This window comes from Hippoglossus hippoglossus, chromosome 11 (genome assembly GCF_009819705.1).
Source record: "Hippoglossus hippoglossus isolate fHipHip1 chromosome 11, fHipHip1.pri, whole genome shotgun sequence".
In the NCBI taxonomy this organism is placed as follows: Eukaryota; Metazoa; Chordata; class Actinopteri; order Pleuronectiformes; family Pleuronectidae; genus Hippoglossus; species Hippoglossus hippoglossus.
This window is the reverse complement of record NC_047161.1, coordinates 17,789,286-17,810,527: the sequence shown is the minus strand read 5'-3', so window position 1 is coordinate 17,810,527 and position 21,242 is coordinate 17,789,286. Positions and strand designations below refer to the sequence as shown.

At 41.1% G+C, this 21,242-nt stretch overlaps 1 protein-coding gene across 2 annotated transcripts in view; it reads left to right on the top strand.

Moving 5' to 3' along the window:
• trappc9 (trafficking protein particle complex 9) overlaps positions 1–21,242 on the top strand; it is a 212,507-nt gene that overhangs the window by 97,975 nt on the left and 93,290 nt on the right. For both annotated transcript variants that reach the window (XM_034599381.1, XM_034599380.1), the window contains one exon: positions 8,046–8,156. In XM_034599381.1, coding sequence (XP_034455272.1) covers positions 8,046–8,156 — 111 coding nt within the window. The remainder of the gene's footprint in view (positions 1–8,045; positions 8,157–21,242) is intronic.

Genomic DNA, 21,242 nt, shown 5'->3' with positions numbered 1-21,242 from the left:
CCCCTTCTTCCTCACCTCTACCACACCCATTGCACTTTCTGCCTCATCTCACTGACACACAGTATCTACAGGCTCCCAAGCAAAGCTCCAAACCTTTGAAAATGTGTAGAAAGTGCTCTGAAAGGTTTATTTGTATAATGCAGTATCGCATTTAGTGGCTCAATGGGCTTCACAGGCCCGCCCCAGTGGTTCTTGACTCTTCCTGACCTTTCGAAGAATGCTAGTAAAAACTAACCTAAGGCATGAGTGAAATGGAAGACACCTCATTATGGTGTCCATTCTGTGGACCTTCAAGGTTGCCATAGGAGCTGCAGGTGGGAACCAAAAGGAAGGTATTTATGTTTTTTCCCCTTCCAGATGGGTAAGGGTTAGTTGCTGTGTGGATTTTCAGGAGTTTTAAGGCAACAGAAATAAAGTTCTGTTATTAGTTTTACACGATATTAATATTTCCAGGATACCAAATTTAAAAATACCAAAATTAAAGTATCTGAATGCTTTAATATTTATTTTTCCTATTTGTATTCGCGTGCGCGGTCTTTCATTGCACTCAAATAGCCCCTGCGTCCCTGTGCTTCTTTTTGCTCTGCTTGTGCTCAAATTCTGAGCTCATATATTTTGTTGTTTGGACAGCTTTCTCCTAATGCTCACACAAGTGAAGCATCTGTTCACAGGATTCTCTGCTGCTCTTGGATTTTTTCTTCAGTCCTTGGATTTGTTTGTGCTACAAGTTTGTCAAAATTCCTCAACCAATAAACTTCCTCGAGGATGAGTAAAATGATATTTTCTAATAAAATATTTATACACTGAAAATAATAATAATAATGGTGTGTGTGTGTGTGTGTGTGTGTGTGTGTGTGTGTGTGTGTGTGTGTGTGTGTGTGTGTGTGTGTGTGTGTGTGTGTGTGTGTGTGTGTGTGTGTGTGTGTGTGTGTGTGTGCTTGCGTGTGTGTTCGTTTTTTCTTGCCTCTTTATGACCTTATCCAGCATAGACACTGATCTTGTCAGGACCAAAGTCCGATCCTAATGAGGCAAAATGTTGTTTCTGAGGTTCTGGTCAAGGTCAGGTTAAGGTTAGGGTTAGTTATGAATTGGTCATGGTTAAGATTAGGGATGTTTTGGTTAGACTATCCACAATGAATGGAAGTAAATGGTAAGTGTTTATGTTGGTGCGTGTGTGTGCATGTGTGTAAGACTTTTTCTCTTTTTCTCTTCATATGAGATGTTGACTCACAGTGAGTGTTCACTCACACATTAGGTACTTTTAACAGTTTAATAACAGCCATTCACAAATGTAATGTTGACACTCTGAAGCTTTGCACACACACATTCGTACAGTATTTGCTTAAATGTCTTAGATGTTTTTTCCCCTTTGGAGGCGTCGACATTAACGTTCTCTAACACACTTTACTTGTTGAGATAACTGCTATTGAATTTCTCGGCTGTGAGTTAAAAGAGACTTTGTAAGTGGATGTATGAAATTGCTCAATAATACAGCAACTTATCCGTTCGATCTGTTTTTGTTTCTGTCTCTCTCAAACATCTCCCCCTGCTTATCTATTCATCCATTTTTCCCTCTTCCTCTCTATCTCAGATAATATGAAAAGAAAACCTCCTTAAATTTACTTTTTGAAAGTGTTTTTTCCTGTTCACCTTAGTTTGTGATTTAGCTCTGCTGTTTATTTTCCTTATCTCTTTTTCTTCCACAATCTTCCATTTTCTCTTTCTCCTCTCTACCTTACTTTCTCTCCCTCTTTTTCATCCTGATGCCTTTCCTCTGCTGCTGCTCTTTTCTTTTCATGAGGTTCTTCAACTCTCTTTCTTTGTCCCTCCATTCCTATGTGTCTCTTTGTGCTGCATCTCTCTGCCCCTTTTTCAGCCTTTATAGACAGTATTGCAGTATTTCATTATGAAACGGTAAAAAAAAAAAAGTAATTACAAGAAGGCATTGGAAAAGAATCATTCTCCAATTTGCCAGCGAAATATGTTAGATTTAAAGATGAAATGATGAGTTGATTGGATTCATTTGTCCATTAAAAATAAAGAATGTCTGTTTAAAGGTACAAAGATATATCAAGACATCAGGTGGAAAATCAGGAAGCAGCCCCCCCTCCCCCCCTTTTTTTTTTTTTTACTTCCACACTGGCTCCCCTCTCTCCCATTAAAAGCACTGCTCTCCCACCCGTAACACACTTCTGCTCTGGTAATGGAGTGGAAACGTACAGAGGAGCTTCTCCCAAGAGGGAGCTTATATCCTCGTAAGGAGGTGCAGAGTCACAAGTGCAAATGCACAGCAGACAGTCTCTTTTTAAATCTGCCTTTTACAGGTTGCACAAGCTGATCATTCTCATCATGATCCTGTTCATGCTCCGCACTGTGGGTTTTATTATTAGAGCAAAGTAATATTCTCCCATCACACTTATGCAAGCAGCAGGTATTCCACTGTACCATTATGTGGTTGTGCAGAAAATACAAGCAGTTAGTGTAATATTCTGTGTCCACTGGCAGGGGGATGGTTATGTCATATATTATCAAGGTAGCCTGGGGATCTGATGTGTATAATCAGGCTTTGACAGCGTCCATCATGGAACACGTACCTGCCACCTTCAGATGGCCGTATGGGCTGTCGATCACCTTCATGACAGCTGTTGTGGAGGACAGGTTCAGGTAGAAGCCGGTGATTTTTTTTGAAAGCTTGTGCCTTCTACACTTAAAGGACAGAGTAGAGCTTGTGTGTGTGTGGTTCTGGGTGCACTCTTGACCTGCTCACAGCTGGTAGTTGGCAGCATGTGGTTCAGCTTTGTACCAGAATCGTCATTTGCCTCCATGTGATTCTCTTATGACTGTGATCCATGGCAGGTCAGTGAAGTATCCAACAGGGGCAGGCAAAGATAATGTCACTGCACCTCAGGAAACTGAAGTTTCAGAACGACAAATCTTCTTCCCATCTGCAGCACCGTGATGCTTCTTTCTGTCTCTGTCTTGCTCTTCCAAGTCGTTGCTCTCTTTACCCCACTGTCACTCTGCCTTTCAAACTCTCTCTAAAAACAACATGAAAAGAAAGTGACACGGTGAAATAAGGGCTGCTTGGCCTGGTGAGCTGATAGCTAACATGCTAGCTAGCTGCAACATGGGCCAGCCAACATCAAACCAAACCAATCCCACCTCCCCAAAGAAACACTTTTAAAACAACTATTTTATTTTTAAATCTGTAAACAAATTGTATATACTGTACTAATAATGGTTAATCGGTAAGTTTATGAGCAAACCCACAAGGACAATCCAGTGTCCCATCTCTGTCTCCTTTGACTTTTTCTCTTCATCTCAGTCTTTTTCCTCCCTTCTGCCTCTCTTCTATTGTGCCTTTCATTTCTTCTTTCATGACTGCTCTCCAGATCTCTCTTTGCTTCTCTCTTATCAGCGCTTCGGCTCCTTTTGCCTCAGGATATATTTACCTTTGTTTTTTTTGCTTACAGCATCTCTTTTCAACTACGTACAGTACATACTTTACTTTTTTCTCTTAGTCTTGCTCTATCACATACTGTTTTTATTGGGGAATCAATGCATCTAAAGGTTTTGCTCGAAAAAACCTACTGCAGGACATGCCATTTCCCCAAGTAGAATTAAATTAAGCTCCTTTTCCAAGGAGGATATGCTTTTCCACTCTCCTCTCTCTTTTGCCTCTTCATTTGATGTTTATGGCACGATTTGATGGCCATCTTCCTTTGGCACGCAGAGGACCCTCTTCAGGGGTTAGGCCATATGTAAGGTGACAGATCTCTTAGAGAAAGTAACACAGAACCTGGACGTGTGAAATACCCACTGATCCATACTTTATAGAGACCATTTGCTCAGCATTGTGTTGCCCTGGAAAATGCATAGGTCTGCTGGGGGGAATTAACTGGTCCTCCAAAGTGTTTTTAAGAAAGTGCATCCTGTGTGTCATTGCACTAATTCTAACACTCTGCAGCTCCTGTATGAAGGGAAACCTCTGCTGCTCCGCTGCCTACATCTGATAGACGTCATTGTAAAGAATTGTAATTCCAACTGGAGAGAAATTTTGCTCAAGGATAAAACAAATACAAATCCCTTCAGTTTTAATATTTTAGAGTGGAAGCAGTTTTCTTATAATAAAAACCAAGTCCACTGTTAAAGGAAGAAATGTCTTTTGGGTGAACTGGCCCTTTAGATGGTGACTATTTGATTTCAATTCCTTATTTAATGTTGTGCACACACCGACGAGCCAGTAATTAGTTTCATAGCCAATTTCCACTTTAAATCTTTAAATGTGGACATAAACGTCAGCTGTCTCTTATAAGCTCCTGCAGCCAAAAATAGCCCATCATTGGCAGTCCTCTAAATCCAGCCCGGCTAATTAAGGCCATTACGTTTTCTGCGCATGGAATATGTCACGTTTTTGTGCCGGAGCAGCGCTTCAAAATCAGCACGTATTGATTGCAGATTTGCAGAATCGACTGAGCTGTGGGCCCAGCTCTATTGATCTGTACGATTTTGCCTCAGTCCGTGGTGTGTGGCAATTTTACCGCCCACTGCCTCACAATAACCACACGCCTGTCACACCACACTCTGACAGCAATAGACTGATTTGTCTTTTTGTGTCAGAGCAAAGATTGGTCAGACTGTTACCCGTCAGCTGGGGTTTTTGTCAGTTATATGTTGATGCCATTTTGTCATCTTGCACCAGGTATAAAAAAAAGAACTAAAACTAAGTCAATTCAAATGAATGGAAGCAAATCACATGGTTCATTTGTTAGTGTGGTGGAGTTCAAAACCCTCCCCCTCCAACCCCGTACCTGGAAAATGTCTGTGTTCATGTCTGTCTCCTTAAAATTAATTTTCTCTTAATACATGGCAAGTACTTACAGTGACACATTCATACAAGAGCAGCACAGGCAGCCAGAGTTATCTAGGCCTTCATTATATCTTCATAAGGTAGTAGTTTTGATATTTCATTGATGGATGATTTGCTTTGTACACTATGAGCAAAGAAGCACGTTCAATAGTCTTTGAAACACTGGCGATAGCTTTGTTCCCTCTCTTCCGCACTCTGCTCTAAGAGAGGAATTCAAACATTCGCAGACTGAAATGGAGACAAATAGTTAGAAACCTTAACGTTGCTTCTGAATTATTTATTTAGCTTAGATCTTAGAGCCCCATGCAGTAAATCAACATAATGCTTTGGAGGAAATGATTTCTGAGACACTGGGGAAAAAAAGAGGAGCTATTGTGAACATGTGCACAGATACAAAGTTCCCACACAAGTATGAATTCTGATAGTTTTCATTGGTGATGGTGTAGAATATGATGGTAAATATTAAGTGTGCTATAGGCAAACCCACCTGGGTCATGGAGGAGGCCACGCTATCATCCATCATAAAAAAATCTATTTACCTTTTGAACCTGTGGCGGAGATGTTGCTAATAGAACCACATGCCCTCTGATTAGACTGATTGGATTGTCATTTTCCAATCAGATTAAGGGTTAAAAACCTCAGTGGTTAGTGTGTTGGAACTTCGAGTGCTGAGATTAAGGCCGTTTTTACACTATGGTCAGAACCAAGCTCCATGGCTTTGTTACATTGTAGACATTTGCTCCGGTTGGTTTTTGTTAAATTAATGAACTGGTTCATTCTGTTGCCACTGTTATGCCAGTATGGTGTTTCTACCAGCAAAATAAATTTTCAGAATCAGATGTCCTTGTTGTTCAAACATTACATCGTTTGAGGTGAAGATACAAACAATCCTCTGAGCCACTGGTCCAAAAGTCCAAACCATCCCCCCCAAAAATGTCACACTCCAAATTAAAAGAAGCATGGTTCGGTTTGATCTGGACCGAGACCACCTCTTTTGGTTGGACTAAATTTGAGTCTGTTTGTCTGGGCTGTGGTTGTGAGCTCCTCAAATCAAAAGGTGCAAATCTTTTTCTGTTCCTTCACTTTATCTTCTGTACTTAGTGCACAAACAATGAGCCTGTGTTTCCTAAACGGGTGGTCTGATTGATCACCTCAGCCAAACGCCCTGGTCTATAAATCAGTACCTCGCCCCACTCAGCCCCTTAATCATGTCCACCAACAAAGACAACGAGACCATAACGATCACGAAACACTGGTTGGCCTTGAAAAAAAAAAACTCCTTTAATTGCAACAGCAGTTTATTAGAGACTTGGGTAAGCTCAACTTAAGCGTCCATTAACCCGGAGATTTAAGAGGCGAGATGCTGGCTGGGAGGGGGGGGCTTAGTGTAACCTGGAGGGAAGATCGGCTGATAGATGGGCAGCGATTCATTTGCACAAAGGATTAGTTTGCATATCCGTTTCCTGTTCATGCTGAATGAAAATAGTTGTAATTGCTTTGGAGTGTGCTCTATAATCCCCTTGTTTAAATCTGAGGGTGGTGCATTTTAAAGAATAAAAGTAAAGAACCAAAACCCGTCTTTTCTAGATGATTTGTTCAGAATAATGTTTCATAAACTTAAAGTGACTTATATGTTATTCAAAGTATGAAATAAAGCTCAGTTAGGGTCTATAACTTGACTTATGATTTTGTCATATTATTGTTTGTTAAACTTCACCCCACTTCATCTGTTAATACCTTAGGGCCAGGGAAAGACAGTGTCCAGATGCATTTTATTTAAGGTTGTGCTGTCCATCACATTTGCGTAAAACATCATATATCAAGAGCACCTTGAGGGAATTTCTTCAAATTTGGTACAAATCTTTAGTTTGTCTCAAGCATGCACAGATTAGATTTTGGTGATTAAAGGTCAATTGTCAAGGTCGCTGCAACCTTATGTTCTAGTGAACGTGATATATCTGAAAAACCCACTGGGAGTCTCATTACATTTGGCACAATTATTCATTTGGGCTCAAGGAGGACCTGATTAGAAATTGGTGGTCAAAGGTCACTGTGACCTCACAAAACCGTATTTGCCTTGTGAACACATAATCTTCAGAAAGCCTCGAGAGAATCCTTTCAAATTTGGGACAACATGGCCTCACTAAACATCGGAAGTCCGCCTTTAAGGCATTTCTTCATATTTTGACCAGTTGTCTCAAATGTCAAGGGTCACTGTGACCTCATATTAATCAGGAAAGAAATGCTGATGTCACCATGTCATTGTAGATGTATAATCTTTTTTCAAAGGTGTTGTCACTTCACTCTATTTCACTTAATTTTCATCACTTTGCTTTGCTTTACTTTCCCCACCTTCATTCCATATATTTTTAACCAATCTTTATTCCTGGGCAACACCATGAACAACAGTATTATGCAACATTTTACTCTTTATAATGCTCCTGGTGCCATGTAAGAGCAGTGTGCGTAGCTTCCTCATCAACCTCTGTAAGCTGTGGTGGATGTTACACAATCTTTTATCCGATACAGCGTTTACTCATATCCTTACATCCGTTTTGCACACATCCAGAAACAGCACACTGGCTGCAGTTCTGGTTTGAGAGATCCACTCCTTTCATCGTTTCATAACATGGAAGGAAAAAAACCCAACTACTCAGGGGTTAAAATTAACTCTTTGAAAACCTTGCGTCATCTCTCCAGTCTTGATCTAAATCACAAATTGGCTGTCTTCTGATCTGCATGAGAAAAGCAGGCCTGGTATGATGTGGAGATGGCCTGCTCCAGCCAGGCCTGTGGGCCGGATGAAAGCGCCGCCACCTTTGATGTTATGACAAGGACTGATGGGTACTTCACACAGTCTCCTCTCTTGATCTCATGCGTTTGCTGTGTGCGTGCATGTGGCTCTGTATTTTTAGAAAGTAACTGTTACCTTGTGCATAAATTATAAACACCCACATTGATTAGCAAGTCATCATGCATAGGTTACATGGGCAGACCCTATAGGGCTTGAATCATTGTGAGCTTGTTGTTATTTTGTTGTGTATAATGAATAAAGACATTAGGGCTGAGCACCATTATGAGTCTGTGGAAACAGAAACAAACTCAATCTTATTAACGGTGTGAACACACATGTTTTGGTTTCACAGCATTTCATTGTGGCTGTATGTTTCCACAGCACCCGCCATTGTCACCTGCTGCTCGACATCTTCAACCCAACGGAGCATGAGCTCACCGTCAGTGCCAAGAACAACCAGGACCTGGTTCTCCATGCCAGCGAGTGCCAGAGGTGAGTGGAAAGTTCTATGGTCACATGATTTAGTCTTAACATTTGACTTCTATACAAATACTACTCAAAGCCAGATGTCTCGGGTCAGATTAGATACATTTTCCAATTCTCTTTTTCATCTCTTTGCTTTTTTGTCGTAAAATAAAAACTTAGATAATGTCCAGGCACAGCTGAAGTGAATGACGAATAAATACAGCGCGAGAATATATACAGTGGAATGGATTGCACAGAGATGGCAAAAGTAATCACATTCTTTATTTATGTAGAAGTACAAATAGTTGTGTAAAAAAAGACTCAGGTAAAAGTAGAAGTATTGATTCAACTCCTTTTGGTCAAGTAAAAGAAAGAAAGTAAAGGCTCTGAAATGTACTTAAGGTCAAAAGTAAAAAAACTTCAATGATACACGATGCCTCTTTTGATAACTCGGCAAAACGAAAAAAGTTCTAGGTAGGCATACAAAATAGGATAGTTTTCCTCTTTAACTGCACAGTGCTGGTACAGAGAAGAAAAACAAATCACTGGACACAGTTTTGCTGCAAGCCAAATTTCAGACAGAATAATAAAGACTGAACTGAGCCGAGGTCATGGATGAGCACCTGGATATTTTTTACAGGGAATAAATGGATGGGGGATCTGCTCGTGTTGATTAAGTCCCTGCCCTTTGTACACACCGCTCTTCGCTACTACCGTTTGGATGGTTTAGTGAGGTCCTCGGATCGGCCCCGCCGGAGTCGGTCATGGCCCTGGCGGAACCAATCAAACTTGACTATCTAGAGGAAGTAAAAGTCATAACAAGGTGTCCGTAGGTGAACCTGCGGAAAGATCATTACCGGTACAGAAGCCCGACCAACCTCCGGACGCTTAAGGTCTCACGCTGCCCACCCAACGGCACACATGCTGCCGGGCCTGCGCGTCTCCCGAGGCAGGGTGCAAGCGAGCGAGCGAGAGGTGCGCCGTGCGTCAAAGTGTGCGGTGCGCCAACCTCCGCTGCTCATGCAATGGATTGGGAATGTCTTGCTTCTCCGAATCTTTCCTGTCGTCCATGTCGTTTCCTGGTTCACTTTCTTCATCCATGTCGCTGCTGGTATTTTTTTCTGTATCACAAACTGTACACTCACTCAACGCCTTCTCTCCGCAGTTTACTTTCCCTCCCTGTGTTGTTACAGCTTTTACGCTGTGTTGTCTTCCGTGGAGGTTGAAACAAGAAACAAGGCAGTTTTGAGAATGTAAGGAGTATAAAGTACAGATATTTGTGCTAAATTGTCGGGAGTAAAAGTAAAAACTCATCAGGAAAATAAATACTCGGATACCTGAAAATCTACCTAAGTACAGTAACGAAGTATTTGTACTTCGTTACTTCCCACCTCTGGGAATGCACATAAGCCATTGAATTGCACATACAGAATGAATATTGTACGAGTTACGAGAGTTAAACCAGAGATAAACCATAGATAGACCAGAGTGCAAAGTCCAGTCCATAATGGGTGCACGTAGTTCTACTGGGAGCAGAGTTGGTTGTACAGTGTAATTGCTGCAGGAAGGAACAACCTGTGATACCTTCTCCTTCAGACACTTTGTGGGTGGATTAATCGCTGAAGGAGCTGCAGATACAGTCTGCTCTGGCCCTTCTTAAAGAGTGCAGTGGCATGATCTGTCCAGTCCAGTTTATTGTTCAAGTGAACACCCAAGTACTAAGAAGTCACTATCTCGATGTACGTACATTCCCTGGATGTTCACTGGTGTTGGGGGGGGGTGTCTTAGCCTGTGGAAATCCACCACCAGGCTCTTTGGTTTTCCCCGTGTTGATCTGAAGGCTGTACTGCCGTTGGCACCAGTCCACAAAGTCCTGCGTCAGTCCTCTGTTTTCCCTGTCATCCTCATCTGTGACAGGGCCAACGGTCGCTGAGTCATCAGAGAACTTCTGCAGGTGACAGGAGGGTGAGTTATAGTGACAGTCTGCAGTGTAGAGGGTGAAGAGGAACGGTACCAGAACCGTTCCCTGCGAGGCCCCTATTCTCCAGACAGCCGTGTCGGACACACAGTCCGAGATCCTCACATACTGGGGTCGGTTGGTCAGGTGGTCCAATATCCAGGATGTGAGGTGGAGGTCCACTCCAGCGTGCTCTAGTCTGTCTCTCTGAAGTGCATCAAACTCTTTACCCACCAGTAAAAAAGCTGGTCTTTTACATTCATGACCTGACATCTTACCTCTAAAACCCTCAACCTATGGATTTGAGTACACATTTCATACAAATATCAGGACGTGATTGTAGATTTTAATGGGAGAATCTGTATGTGGAATGCATATCTTATGAACTGTTCAACTTATTGGCTTCACACTTGCCATGAGTATTGTTTAAGTCCCAATGAAGTGTAGTGTTGAATTTGGTGCAATTTGTGCTGCGTTCAATATTAACACACTTTGAATAAACAAGTGACCAGAGCTCTGTAGCAGCGGCGGCTGGGTCTCATCAATGTAAGTGATGTTGCTGATCTCGACAACGGTTACTACAGCTGATTCTCCAGCTCAGGGTTCTGCACACTGAGTAGAGCTTCACTGAACTTTAGTTAAACGTGAACAGAGTCCAGCAATGTGTCCATACTTGCCATAGTTCAATGTTTAATGCCATAGATCACTTTTATAGTTTCAGAAAGAAAGCTGCAAACCAGTATTACCACAAGTCAAACAAACAGCCCTTTACAAACAGGCAAGTTAAAAGCGGGCACTGCACTAGTAGTACAAAGTATTTATTTACACTCAATTGTTTCTACTATATTTTTATATTTATTTTTAATAATTAAAAAAGGAAATAAATAAACTTTGTATGTCTTTTAATGACACTGCAAGGGGCACATTCCAAACTGCGTCTGTCAGTTTAATCTACATCCAATGTTCTGTATGTTCGAGAATCTTTATTGTGTGAAAACCAAACTGTCACAAAACACAACTACTGCCAGAACAGTCTCTGCACAGATATAATACAAAATCCTTAAGGGTGCACTGTAAAATAATTATCATTTGTAAATCCCAAAGTAAAGTGGTGACGCCATTATATTTACAGCATGTGTACATTTCTTGTGAAAATTTTAGCTCTGCCTTCTTAGGCACCGTGCAGCTGTTTCATTTCAATACCACGGCAGGTATTGTATAATCATAAAATAAAATAACATAAAATAAATGAAACATCAACTGCTCAATAACAAGTGACTCAAATTGTGATTCAGGGTAAAAACAGGATCAGGACAAAATTATATCCTAGAATCTAAAGCGAGTAATAGCGAGTTATATGTATCAATATCAAACAGGGGAAAAACTAGTTTTTCTCTCAAGTTTTTTCTTACATTTGCTCAGCTCACTGGAAAGAGAAAAATAATGATTCCTCTCAGCACCGGCTCTCTGTTGCATTCTTAGCCACGAGCAGAGGTGCACTGTTGGTGACTCATAGGTCTTTCTCTTTAGGGGTGGAACGTCATTGTTTGAAGGGAATAAGAGGGGGGGGGGGGGGGCGGGGGACCAGAGCCAAAACAACTAATCACTCAGGTCAGGAGTCTTTTTTTTCCAGTGGATGAATGTGGCGTTAACATCAACAAGCTTACTGTAGCAGTATTTGTGTTTTTATTTTAGGATCCACCAAAAAAACTTCAGAAGTTCCTCAATGTGTTTTTGGAAATAATGTTTTATTTACCTCCATGCTTTTTGGGATTAGCCAGGAGCTGCTTTTATCTTCAGGCGAGCTTCAATCCACCTGTTTTATTTGCATTTTCAATTTGCACACAATACACCAAGCAGAATCACTGGAGGTCTACACTTGGCTGAGGTGGGAAAGTTATATTAAAAAAGGTGAAAATTGTATGCATGTATATTGTATGACTGAATCACCCAGGGAAAAGATGAAGAACAGCGTCCGATGGCAACAGATCTGTGTGAAGCCATGAGGAGACTATAACGTTGCTTCAAGTAAAACATGAAATAAACAGAAATACCACTTTTTTTCTTATGTTTTCTACAATTTTTGAGCAGCACGCCTTCTCACAGCTCTGATACAGCCCCCAAAAGTCTCTTGACAAAAGAGGGCCAATTTACCAAAAGACTCATGCAGTAGTAGCAGAAACACTGTTTATTAAGAAACAAAAGAAGAAGTAACCATAATCCACATTCACAACAAACAACAGAAGGCTCGTGGGCTGGTCAAAATGAACAAAAGAAGGGAGGCCGGACAGAACAACCCACAAAGGGTGGTAGGATCTGGAGTCTTCCCTCTAAAACTAAACCAACATCAAAATTAAAATCAACAGAATTAGAGCGGTGAAAACAGAAAGACCAGATCCATCTAAAAAGAAGGAACAAAAGAGAACTCTACATCTTCAGGTCACCAAAATACAAACGGCTGCCACTGTGTTCAGAAGATGGTACAGACAGTGAGTCCAGGTCCCTGCCTCTTCTTTATTGGTTTCCTTGTAATCAGATGACACCAGGTAAATCCTGAGAGAAGAAGACCACACATCTGGGGTCAAGGATCACTTCCTCATCATAACCAGCAGGGGGAGAGTTCGATAAACAAAAAAATAGTGCATCTTTTGCCATTTACACTCAAATTACACAACTTACTACTAAATGCTGATGACAAATAAGTGTAGTTTAGAATCAAGTTAATTTCGTTCATATCAGTGACGTCCAAAAACAATTTTACAAAACAAAACCATACTCTTACTGATGTAGCCACATTGCATGAAATACATATCGCCATCCCTGTTTGATTTCCTTTCTTTTCAAAAATCTCATAAATCAATTGTGCTTTAATCATTAGCCATCACCATAACATTAATATTACTCATGTTTTATTGTTTTTTCTTTGTGAATGGTCTTTAATCGATTCATATTCAAGCAACGATTGTATTTCAACAAAACGAGAAATCAAATAACTTAAAATACATGATTGCTTACGTTTTTTTACAATTTGAGCTAAAAGTCCGGCATTACACACCCTGCGCTGTTTGTAGTATTCGTGAGTGATGCTATAGGTACCATTGTGACACTATTACTATATAAAAGACTAACATTTTAAAGAAAAGAAAAATTCCCCATACAAATAAAAAAGTAAAATTCAGAAGCAACAAAAAACACCCTCTCTCAGTTCAATGGACTCAGTGGTTTTGCTGCTGTAGTTTCTGGTCTGATCAGTATTTGATGGCAATGATTTCAAGCTTAAAACATATCTTTTTGTAGCTGAAATCATTAGCGTTCACCATTTTCCCATCATTTTGTCTCTTCTTCTCTTGAAGTAAAACAGCTTCTGTGGATTAAGCTGCTTTTCTGCGTAACTATTCATGTAGTTACTTTGAACAGAGGTGTGGTGTTCCTGTAGATAAACCCCTTCCAGTGTCGACCAGCTCATAGCTACACGAGCTACAGTTTCAGCTTTTACCTTGGTGGAGTTAATGTGTTGTAATACCCATAGGGTAATCGCTGCTTAAAGACAGACTGCAGGTGAAATCCAACCCTGCTCCTGTCTTTGCCCTGCTCTTGTGCCCCTTAAATATGTGTTTATTTGAGAATGAATAAATGTCTGCCAATGAAAGGAAGACTGTGCTGCTACTTTGCCATTTTCAGGAGCCTCTTAAAAGAGATGTTGATCTGAACGTCCCATGCTGGTTTTCCATTTACCACCCACCGCTCTGTCTGGAACACAAGCACGATGTACGACTTTGACGGACTTTAAGCACTTACAAAACTTGCATGAATGTGTAATATACTGTATGTTGACTCTGGTTCTTTAACACACACACATTTGAGGAAGGTACAGAAGTACATTTAATCAAGTACTTTATTTTATTAGAGTTTTGTGATACTTGTACTTTTTGGGGGTATTTTCTGTTACTTTGCACTGTATTTCTCCTGCACTACATATACTTTACATATAAATTTGACTTTCTAACGGTAAACGTAATGTAAAGATCAACGACATGATGGCGCTCCAAAAGTGAAGCCAAATCACAGAAGCATCTTGATTGCCCCCTGTTGGCTGGCTGCAGTATGGGTCATAAACCAGCCTCCTCCATGTTAATGAACGGGTCCTGGACTAAATCAAAAAGTCAATGTATATCATCAGAAACGTTTTCTCAAATGGTTTCTGTCACTGTTTCTCATACACGTGTATAATTTTTTATTTGATGCAATAAGAATGGGGTGAAACGTCATGATTGACAGCTGAGACTGACTCGTGATTGGTTGAGGCTGTGTATTGGCGGAACCTTGATGTCGCAGCTCCACACCACAATCTGCAGCTACTGTGCAGACTCTGGCTTCAAATAATGATATGGGTAACACCTATATCCAGAATTTTTGGCTTTTTCAACAAGAGTCTCTTAGGTCTGATTGGACCTTGTCACATTTCAAATATTAGCAGCTCCACTTGCTCTCTTTCTTTCCTCACTCATTAGTCATCTCAGGGCCCCTCAGATTTATCTTGTGACCTCCAGGTTTGGAGACCATTGGACTAAACTACGCAGCTGTACATACAGTAGTGAAAACTATTCCTGTATTTGCCGAGACAATTGATGATGAAGTTGAGGAGCTGGGAGAGGGAAGGGTTTTTCTTTTTTTCTTTTTCTTTTTTGAGTGTCGTCTAGCACTAGTTGAACCTGTCGCTGGTTTTCTGAACCTGCATCTCGTATCTTTGAAAAGAACTTTGGGAACTTTTCCTTACTTTTCTTTTTAAGAACAAGTTTTTAGATTTTTTTCTAGCTACAAATATAAATGTCCCCCTATTTCTCATTGATACAAACCTAAAGTTAATGTTATACATATAAACCTAAGTAGAGGTCAGAATGCATAATGTACCAGCTCTATAAATGATTTAAAAAACCTGCCTCTCCAGAAACTGATCCAATGTGACACAATGTGCCTGTGAGGCACTAAATGTCAAGTCTGGTGACAACTGCAGATGTAGTATATATAGACCAACAGGTCCCCCCCTTTGACTGACATTCCCTGTAGACACAGCTGTTGCCTTTGACTCCAACAATCAGCTCGTCCATCCTGTGGAGATTTCTCTTGAAGCCTGACAGATGCATACATTAATTATCAGATGATTAGTTCAGATCGAGCGTATTGATTCTTTTCACGGGACACAATATTTCTGCAGATACCCCAGAAGAGGCAGAGGAGAAGTGGAGGCAGCCTCTCTCATCCCCGGCTCAGTTTTGGCAACATGCTGATCATTTCCTTTGACGTAGCGCAGGCACCCGTCATTCAGAGCCGGGTAGCATTTTGCATACAGAGGACAGGGCCGCGACTCGTAGATCTTCGTCTGCCGAACCATATTGTGCTCGTCTCTCCAACTCATACTCTCTCAACATCAGATGGCCCTGTCATTTCATATTTCTTTCCTGCTCTATGATGAATGAGGTGTCAGGGGCAATATGTTTCCTGGAGTCGTCTTCCAGGACCGGTGAAGCTTAGTCTTCAATCCGACAGTCGCGAAAATGACTCTGTCAATCATCAACACCTTTTCTTCCTGCGACAAATGATTTTTAATTGTTCAGTTGAGCCTTTTCATGGCTATACAAATAGAAACAGGGGCAAGAGCCTCAGGCATGGCAGGAAATACAGCAGCCTCAACAGGGGTTTTAGTAGTTTCCAGATTTGTGTCTGTATGAGGGTAACATGAGAACAGCAACAGGCAGCTTTTTCCATCTTCTAGTGCAGGTACATTTAAGTAGTTTTAGATGGTGACAGGAGATAACTTACATTCATGCAATACCTCTACTGGAATACATAGAGCTCATGGGTTGTGTTTGAGCAGTAGGTTTAGTTTGTGGAGTGTGTATTCTCTCTCCGTGAAGGCGACAATATGAAGAGAGGGTAACAGGTTAAGTGAGAGAGAGCTGCTTTCATCTTCTCATATCATTCACCGACATGTTTTGCACAAGGTCTTTATACCCTTGATGGTGTTCTTTAATGGAGAGGGGAAAAAAGGGAAGCACCTCAGAATGTGAATAGTCACTTTGATGTTGGGCAGCCTGACAAGGTTCCTAACGACTGCTGTGACACCACGCAGTGATATCCAAACTTTTATTTTCCCCATGTTTGCTTTGAACAGAGCAGATGAGAGCGAGCGGGACATGAAGAGGATGTGTACCTTTCTCTTTTGGGAGGTGGTTAGATTGTGGAGATTTTCCTGGTGTAATGTTAATCTTGGTTAAACAGTATTTGCATCAAGGCACTTGACAGACTCCCACTGCGAGTGGTTTCCTTTTTTGAAATATAGTGATGAACAATTTGAGACAGTGTCTTTCATCAGTTATTGGACTTGTTGAACAAAGGACTTCACCTATTTGGCCTTCTCTTGTGACTTTGTTGAATTCCCAATGGACAAATGATAAAGATCAGCAACAGAAACCTCTCTCCGGTGCCCAGATAAGGCTTGAAATGCCTTGGACATAACACACATTATTAGGCCACAAAGGCCACATGACAGGGAGCTCAGAAAATAATGAGGAAAACACAAAGGACATAAACAAATTATTAATAGCTTGTGTCTTATATGCCATTTTGCAACAAAAAATTTTAAAGTCTGTTACAACTTCTTGAAATGACATCTACCAATCCCTCATTAAAATATTCCAAATAATTAAATTAGTAAATATCTAATTTTAGAAGTTAAAACGGTAGTTAAATATCAATTAAATGAAGCTCAAACATTCAACTGTATTAACAAATATATGAACGCAATTCTGATTGGAGGGGGACATAAGAATGTAATAGCCGACACTGTATAATCTGATTCTTCATTACCTGAGGATCCAAATTTGGGGATAAGTTGAGTAGGACAAGCTGTCTGGGCATACTTTGTGACCTACCTTAGTCGAGACGTTTACATTTTTCATTCTGAACATTTTTCTTTCTTCAAATCTGGCCTCAACATTTTCCACAATGCAGCTAACTCCATCTTTTAAGGTTCAGTTGCAGATTTGAATGGGATGCATCCCTTTATGACGCACCACGAACTTAAGCGGCCTCCTCATTCAGTAGATGTGAATCCAGTAGAACCTTTGGGATGTGGTAGAACAGGAGATTGGCAGCATGAATGTGCAGCAGAAAATTCCTAGACTGTATATAAAGATGGATGATGTGACCACCCGCCTCCAAAAGTGAAGCCAAAGTGTCTTGATCCCCTCACTGGCTGCAATAAATGGAAATGGGCCTAATTAAAAATATGCGTCAAATCTGCAGAAAGGATGTGATGCACTCATGTCAACATGGAGCAGGATCTCTAAGGAAAGTATTCTTGTGGAATCCATGACATGAAGTACTGAGGTTATTTGGAGAGGAAACTGACACTATTGATATGCTGTTGAGAGTAAATGCATTGTTATAAGATAGAAGTCTGTGATAGTAATCTCCGGGAAAAGTATGATGTTAAAAGTTTTGAGGATTGATACTCTCCTCACATTCATTCATCAGGATGTTTCACCATGCACATTCAGAATGGTTCTGGTGGCATGACTAATTCCCCTACAACTTTTTCTCGGTGGCTTTGTTCGAGACAAATGATCAGGGTCTAATGGTCACTGCGCTGCATAAACAGCATGTAAATCAGCACCTCACCGTCGCTCATTTTCTACTCTTTCATTTGAGGAAAAAGGGAGTGATCCTGTGTACCGCCTGACAGCCCTGACCTTTCTGCAACTGAATCTTTAATCTAATGAGGATATTATGATGAGATGGAGCAAATTAAAATCTCTGGTATTAATATGAATCAAAAGTAAGAAGTCATTTCCATAAAACAAGTTCTTAAGCAGTGCAATTACGTGGGTTTAGCTGCAAGTCAGTCAAGTTGTTTAGTGAGTGATTCCTTTGTATAGGGTAAGATTAGATTGCCCCCAGGCCCTTGTCTCTATAGCTGTTCAAATATAGAAGGTTGGAGAACATCTTCAGTGACCTCCTGGCGATGTGATCTCCCTCACCCCATCCTCAGCATCTTACATTCCACTGTGTCTTTCATGGCATTTATGGGGATGCTCCATTGTTGTCACCCCTCACTCGGTGTCCTTTTCCAAGTTGTGCTGCCGTGCCGCTCCCATTTACATAAAATATTCTTGAATAAGCGGCAGCTCTAAAGCAGTAACAGCATTTAAACTGAATGTTTGACAAAACTCTTAAATCAACATCCCTTAGCAGATGAGATGGAAAACTATTTATGTCCAAGGTCAAGAATGAACTTTCACGAGTAAAGTGTAAAGGAAGTCTTAAATATTGATGAAGAACTTAAATTATAAAGACGAATTTAAAAACAAACACACACACACACACACACACACACACACCATGTTTTTTTTTACCTATCTTTATTCAAGAACTTGGTTTATCAGTTTGATTTCATCGCCAGATTTCGTAATGCTTTCACTCAAAACCCTGCACTTGCACTCAAATACTGCAATTTTATTTGTCATCGCTTCACCTGGCATTCTGTGGTTGGAGAATTTTGACATAATTGTTGCACAAACAAAATCCAAGAATCCATATGATTCACCTGCGCACAGAGAAGAATAGCTGAAGCGAAGGAAATCTGTCCTAGCAACATAATGTTTGAGTTCAAGCAGAGTAAATCGAAGCACTATCAGGGGTTTATTGAGTGCGAGCGCAATGTTTTGAGTGAAAGCATTACAAAATCTGAATGTGAAATCAATAAGTACTGATCTCTAAATGAAAGACCACGCTTTTGAAAATAGGGAGAAAACCCCATTTCAGACCCCACTGTATTGTATTTAACTGTATTTAATTTTGGTGAATTTTCCCTTTAATCCTCAACTAATAAGCTATATAAGTTCAATAAGTACTATGTAACATTTACTCAGCCACAGCGCCCTCTGCAGCCTCATGTGTTGAATAATTCTGTTGGGCTCCATGTCAGAGTGATTGAGTAGTTTTCATGTAGAGAAAAAACAAACCCTAGTCCCACTCACTGAACTGAAACACAACTAAACAATGGGCTTTAGCCATTTGTTGTTTGTTTCCTCGCTGAATATCAGACGCTCTAAGACTGTTCGACATTACTCTTGAACTTGCTGGAACCTGATTGAAGAATTGAAGATGCAGCTGATAGTCGGTTACAAACTTGTATGAGGTCGTACCTGCTCACCAAATTGACTTAGTGCAAGAACACACGTTCATGTTCTATTCCAAGCCAGTGGATAATCTAATTGTGAAGCTGCTATTTTAAGCAGAAAAATATCATTGTTTTCAGAACTGCTGTTACTTAGGGTCTGGTTTTTAAGCCGAGCAAGCTCTTCGAAAGCTAAATATTTGTCGTACTCAAATAGCATTAAATGTTATGGATGCGCCCTTGAAAGTCTTCTAGTTTTCCTTCGCCAGCAGCAGGATGCTCTCAGACGTTCTTCATCCCAGCCCCCAACTCTGCATCACCACCACAGCTGTGTCTCCCAGCTGTTTTAAACAAGCCTTTCAGGGGTTTACATCTCATCACAGCATCAACCCCTCTGGGTGCTTACTTATTCCCAGTGCCGGCCACCATTATCATTGTACAGCCAGCTCATTAACACCCCCTGTAGTAGTGGTGGGGAGTTGGCGCTTGCTGCGGCGTTCTAGCCATGTCTCCTCTCCATTGGCTATGCTGTTTGGCTCTGTTGGATTGGCGCTCGCAAGGGCAGACACGCCTCATTGCATAAGCTTTTCAAACAAAGCTTGTTTCCATGGTGACCACCTTTCCACTTCGGCTGCTACATTTTATGGCAGCAGAGCACATAATGCATCTGCAGTCAGTTATCCCATCTTCAAAAAATCCCAGCCCAGCGTGAACACTATCATTTTGTACACACACACACAGCCAGTTGAAGCAGCCTCACTCCATGGGAATAGTTTACATGCTTCTATTAGCTGAACAATATCATCTCTAATCAAAGCATATTTGCATCCACCGAGGGTAGGGCAAAGGATCTTCTGACAGAGATGAGAAGTGACTGCTCAGATGTACATCTGCCGGTGCTCCAGGGATTCAGCTTCACACCACTGTCATTCTTTTGCTATTTTTTTCCCTCAGCATCTTTCTCTTTTTCCCCTTTTCCACCTCCCCCCATTTTCTTGAAATACTGCGTTCCCTAGGGGGCGTTTTAGCCCTGTATTCTGTCTGGAGGTGGGTTAGTTAAGGTGGCTTTTTGCACTCACATGTACCTCACACACCACTGTATTTCTAGTATCACTCCATCCAGCTGCCTCAGGCCTCTTGGTCATCACTTGACGCATAATTTTATATTTTTGGGTTTTCTGCAAATCTGTTTGATCTCCACTGAATCTATACATTCATATAAAAGAATATCACAGATTTATTTGACATTTTCTTTCTCCAGTCACCTGTGACTCTTGACATTTGTGCAATAGTGAAGCCCCCCCTGTTGCTCTCACTGGATTGTCTAATTCATTTCCATTATCAATAATGTAGTGTGTTATTATTTACAAACTGCACTGTCCCTGATTCGATCCCAGCTGGGGGCTTTAGTCGCATGTCATTCCCTTCTATCTCGCCATGCCCTGCCTCTCTCTGCTGTGCTGTCTATTAATGGCAAAATGCCCCAAAAACAGCTTCTAGGTTTAAGCAGAGGCGATAAAAATAGCTTCCTCTGTCATTTCTGGTAACGGTCTACAAAGCCTCAGTTGTAATGACATCCCGAGCATCTGTACGAAAGCATTCTCCCATACCTATCCACGTGTACTAATTGTCTGTAAGGGTTCGTTTTTTGCTGCAGCACATCATATTGAGTGGGACGGGGATGGAATGAGCGCTGCTGCCTCTGCAGCCGCTGCAAACAAAGGGTTACAGAGTCAGCCGCAGTCTAAAAATAGACTGTTGCTCTTGCTTGCCTCTGCATGAGCCTCCATGGATCTCCGCCCTTAAGCTCTTGCACGTGAGCTAAAAATAAACTTCCTTGCGAAAAGTGCACACACAAAAGCACACACACACCCTCGCTATGTTCTCCGCTCTCAGCTTCTCCCCGGTGACATCGCACAAACGCTTGCTGTTAAAAAAAAAAAAAAAGGTGTGAAAGGGCTCTGATAAAATATTGATT